The following is a 5235-nucleotide window of genomic DNA, read 5'->3' as shown; positions in this document are numbered from 1 at the left end:
TGTCTAGAAAAATGAGCATTTTGTTTCTATTCAACAGGATGGAAATGTGCAAACTGTCAGTTTGCAACTAAATTTCCTGTTAGGTGCAAAGGTAGTGCAGTGTCAGCAACACTATATGCTAGAAAAAAAAACAAGGAATAGGAAAATGTTTATAAACACAGCTCTTGGTGCACATCATGCAAACTGCTGTCAGACCTGCAGTCTAATGCAGTGAATCATTTAGGCTTAGTTCGCTGGGAGTACTCCTGCTCAGATTGGTAAAACTGGCCATAAGGGATTTAACTTTATAAGCATAATAGTCCCTTAAATTGACTGATGGAACCTCTTTCATTCCATCACCAAAATCACAGCTCCTCATGGCACTTTCTAGCTGCTTCTGACGCCTATAAAAGTGAGAGAATTTATTGAAGATGAGCGTTATGGGAAGCACTACCACCAAGATACCAGCTAGGATGCATGCAGACGCCGTCAGTTTGCCAGCAGTGGTCCCTGGGACAACATCTCCATAGCCAACTGTGGTCATGCTAACTGTAGCCCACCACCAGCAAGCGGGGATGGTGGCTAAGCCCTCGTTTTCTTCTTTTTCAATGGTATAAGCCACTACCGAGAATATGGAGATCCCAACAGAGAGGTATAGTAAGAGAAGCCCTACCTCCCTGTAGCTATACTTCAAAGTGGCCCCAAGAGACCTGAGGCCAGTGGAATGTCGAGCAAGTTTTAAGATGCGAAAGATTCTCATTAGTCTTAGGACTTGGGCTACTCTACCTAAATTTGCTAAAGCCGGGCTACTTTCCACAACCAAGTTAACAATTAAGGTAATGTAAAATGGCAGGATGGACATGAGGTCAATCAGATTTAGGGCATGCTTGAAAAACTTCAAGAAGTCAGGAGCCACTGCAAATCTTGCCATCAGCTCAAATGTGAACCATGCAATGCCAAAATGTTCCACGATTTCAAACCGAGGATCTTCCTCGGCCTTCCCGTAGCTGTCAACCAGCTGGAAGTCCGGGAGGCTGTTCAGGCACATGGTCACAATGGAACCAAGAACAACCACTATTGACAGGACGCTAAATATTCGGCTCAAGACAGAGTAGCCGGGATTGTCCAGAGCTAGCCAGAGCTGCCTCCTGACGTTTCCAAAGGGTTGTTTGTCAAACTTGGCGGCATCATTGTAAAAGGCCAAGATTTCATCAAACGAAGACGAGGTGCTTTCCCGGTCACTTTGCTCTTCCCATTTCTCTTGATCCGGCTCCATTTTCCTCCCATGGTAACTGTAGCTGCAGCACGAGTCAATGAAGAACTCATTGATTCCCCAGTATTCAATCTCCTGGCTGAAGGAGAACACGCAGAGTTCGCCCATCACGTGGAGCTTGCCGGTGTTGTAAAAATGTAACACGTAGGGGAAAAGTTCGGGGTTCCGGTCAAAGTAAAACTCGTTCTTGGCATCGTCATAATCGTCACAGAGCTCTAATATCGACTCCTTTGAGTGGCAGCTCAGCAGTTTGCCCAGCCTGGTTTCGGGAAATCTTAGTAGGGTGTTGGATCGCATCTTTTTCTTAAAGCCTCCGACGTTGATGCTGATCTCATTGTCTTCCGAATGAGCCAGAGAGAAATCCTCCAGGCTCTGCCCGGGCATAGTGAGCTTCTTCCAAGGGGCGCCGGGAATAGATCTAGAATGGGATCAAACCGCAAATCAGCGCCAGTGGCGAACCCATGGGGATTTCCCCCCTTTCCTGCCTTTCCTTCTGGCCTTTTACCAGCCAGGGCATTGCCACCCGGCCCCCCGAGCCAGCCCCCTCCGCTCACATACACTCAGGGCTGGTCCTTTGCTTCGGAGGAGGTTTAGCAGCGTGACAGTGTAATTAGCATGGGCGGCGAGTCCCTGGGAAATCATCGGTTACCCGGGGCTTGCCTGGCCTCCGCTTGCCTCGCCCCGGGGTTGGGAGAAGCCACCTGGCGTGAAACACGGTGACTGGCCCCTCAGCCTGGAGCGCCCCCGCAATCACAGCCGCTCCTGGGGGGCTGCGAGGCGGCCGGGACTGGACATTGCTACCCGGGCAGTTTGTCTGGATGGGAGACGCTAGCCCCGCCCTTCAGGGCAGGGACCAGCCGGGCCGAGGCTGGCGCGGAGCAGCCCCGTGAGGGCCACTCCCCCAGCTGCCCGGCTCGGGCTCCCCGTCCTCTGCAGGGCCCGCCTCTGGCCCCCAGCAGGGGAGCGCGCCGCGTCCGCCGACCCGCCCGCCAGGCTCCGCCGCCGCCCGGGGAACGCGCCGCCCTACCTGTCCGCTCAGCAGCTGGGCGCCCCGGCCGGAGCGTGGCGCGTCCCGCAGCACCGTGCCGGCATCGCTGAGGCGGGGCGCTCGGGCTGGGCAGGGGAGTCGGCAGCCGCGGGGGGTGGAGAGCCGGGGTTCCTCTCCCCGGCGTGCGCTCACTGGGGCTGGGGAGCGGGCAGCGGCGGCAGGGCTCCCATGCTGGCTCCGCCGCCCGCGGGCTGCCCGAGGCGGAGCGGGCGCGCCGCGCGATGGTGCTGAAGGGACAGCTCCCGCGCCGGCCGCGCCTCCCCACTCAGCGCCGGCAGCCTGCTGCCGCGCGCGCGCCAGTCATGGCGACCACCGGCCGCCCCCCTCACTTCCCCGCTCAGCCCCGCTGGGCGCGCCCCGCCAGCGCCGGGGAACCCCTCGCGGCTGGCCGGGGGCGCTGGGCGCCAGCCGAGCGGCTCGGGCAGGGATTAAACCCCAGCCAGGGTAGGGAGGGGGCTGTAGCCTGGGAGCCCGGCAATGCCCCTAGTGAGGCAGGTTCGCTACGCGTGTCTGTGCATAGGAGCGTAGCCTGGCTCCCTGGCTGAGATTTGATGGCACGAGCACATTTGATGTGCTGGAGGGTTTCTCTCTCTCTCCTACCCCACGCTCCAGCGCTGCATGGAAATGATAACAGCTCCCGAGATTTTCTTTTTAATGCCTGCTCGCCTCACGCTTCCCCTACACCGTGTCTCAAGTTTGCAAAGCGTCACTTGCAAATCAAAGCGATGGCTCCAGTTTCAGTGTGTCAAAGTCCAGAGCCATTTGGGATTGCGCACACAGGGTACACTGGGGCTATGCCTAGTCACAAACGCTGAACACTAGCAGAGAAAACCCAGTTGCCATACATTGGTGCCCTGTATAAATATGGGTAGGTGAGGTTTTGGCTAGGGAGACAACTGAACCGTGTGTGTGTGTGAGAGAGAGAAAGACTGCATTATCTCCCCACCTTCATGCAGCTCTTCCCTACATGTATGAACTTGCCCCTGTGCAGCTAGCGCTGTGAAATTAACAGGTAGTGTTCATTCGGATTGAAAACACATATGCACTTGTCAAAACAATTCACTCTACCTGAAATCGTGCTGAAGCTTGAGATTAGCTAAATGCCACTCACATGTCGCTGCCAGAAAAGCAGGCTCCAAAACTTCAGTGTCTTATACCTTTAAAAAAATTGCTTTACTGCCCTGCCATTTTGGAAGGAAGGATCACGTCGATCTTCAGCAATTTAAATCAGGAACTGCCACGCCTGTTTCCCCTCCCATCCCAGCGCCTTGAGCCTCTTTGTTGCTTTTGGCAAAACAACATTTTTAGACTTCAAGTGCTAGGTAATACTTGGAACAGCAAAGAGTTAGTGAGAACAGTTCTTTCGTCCATGTTAGACGCCAGGTCAGCTTCTGCTACAGACCCATCCTGTGCCATCTCTACAGCTGATTTGATTGTACAATGGGTTTGCTTGTACAGAGCACAAATGCTCTGGGACAGGCGATTTATAAATGGGTTATATATATCTAACTGACCTAAAACTCTGCAAGCTGCATTATCTTGCCCTATTTCTTCTGCTTTTCAGACTCCGGCTCCTGAACGAGCCTGATAACATAAGACTGGCCCTACTGGGTCAGACCAATGGTCCATCCAGCTCAGTATCCTGTCTTCTGACAGTGGCCAATGCCAGGTGCTTCGAAGGGAATGAACAGAACAGGGCAATTATCGAGTGATCCATCCCCTGTCTGCCAGTCCCAGCTTCTGGCAGGCAGAGGCTTAGGGCCACCTGAGCATGGGAGTTGCACCTCTGACTATCTTGGTTAATAGCCATTGATGGACCTATACTCCATGTGGCTCATGACAAGGGATTGCTCTAGTATTACTCTCTAAAAGCTGGTGCTGGAAGCAGTACCAGAGACCTAGGCAAAATGGAGGGTTTTCTGTAGCATGATCCTTTCTGGGGTCTTTTACCATTCCCCCCGTGTCCTAGCTTAGCCCCAGCCCTTATAGATCCCAATGCACTGCAGGGGGGTGGAGCATTTCTCTATGCATGTGCAGCTCTGCTGAACAACATTGAATACACGCTTCTTTAGGGGCCCTCAATGAAACAAACAAAGTTTTTCTTTCAGTGCTTTGGGACAAAACATGCCCCATTGGGGAATTTATGGGTCAGCATTCACTTCTTGGATGGTGGAACAAGCTGGGACATCTGGAACAAAATCACTAAAGCCAGGAACACCTTCAGGAGCTTAAATACAGTCTGGAAATAATCAAAATACAACACCAAACCAAACTCAAGATTTATCAGAGCTGCGTACTTTCAACATTACTTTATAGTGCAGAACGCTGGGTAATGAGAAAGTATGAAATGTCCAAACTATCTTCATTCCATATGACCTGCCTCAGAAAAATCTGTATCTTTTGGCCCAGAACAATCTCAAACCAAGATCTATTGACACAGTGCAACCAAGAGATCTGAGCACCATCAATGTCAGGAGGAGTTGGAGATGGATCGGTCATGTGCTTCAGATGGAAACTGATTCCATCACTAGAGTAGCAATAAGTTGGACACCTGAAGGCAAGAGAAAATGAGGCTGCCCAAAAACAACATGGCGAAGATCTGTGGAAGCTGAGCTGAAAAACCTGCGGCACAGCTGGAGAACCATTGAAAGACTTGCCAGAAACAGACAGGAGTAGAGGAGCTTAGTCGATGCCCTAAACACCAGAGGCCTAATGGGGACATGATGATGATTTACTTCTTGGTATTGTTTATTAAAGCGTCGGGGGTAGCCCTGTTAGTCTGTATCCACAAAAACAATGAGGAGTCCAATGGCATCTGAAGAAGTGGTTTTTTACCCACGAAAGCTTATGCCCAAATAAATCTGTTAGCCTTTAAGATGCCACCAGACTCCTTGTTATTTTTATTAAAGCAGTTAATCGCCTGTTTGCAAAAACC

At 52.1% G+C, this 5235-nt stretch overlaps 1 protein-coding gene across 1 annotated transcript; it reads right to left on the bottom strand.

Annotated features, from left to right (window-relative positions):
• Positions 1–202: 202 nt before the first annotated feature.
• KCNS2 (potassium voltage-gated channel modifier subfamily S member 2) lies at positions 203–1636 on the bottom strand. The gene has a single exon (XM_024215785.2). The coding sequence runs from the start codon at positions 1634–1636 to the stop codon at positions 203–205; it is 1434 nt and encodes a 477-aa protein (XP_024071553.1).
• Between the last annotated feature and the right edge of the window lie 3599 nt (positions 1637–5235).

This window comes from Terrapene carolina, unplaced genomic scaffold (genome assembly GCF_002925995.2).
Source record: "Terrapene carolina triunguis isolate 2854851 unplaced genomic scaffold, T_m_triunguis-2.0 Scaffold58, whole genome shotgun sequence".
Taxonomy (NCBI): domain Eukaryota; kingdom Metazoa; phylum Chordata; order Testudines; family Emydidae; genus Terrapene; species Terrapene triunguis.
The sequence above is the reverse complement of the archived record's forward strand: the minus strand, read 5'-3'. Positions and strand labels throughout refer to the sequence as shown.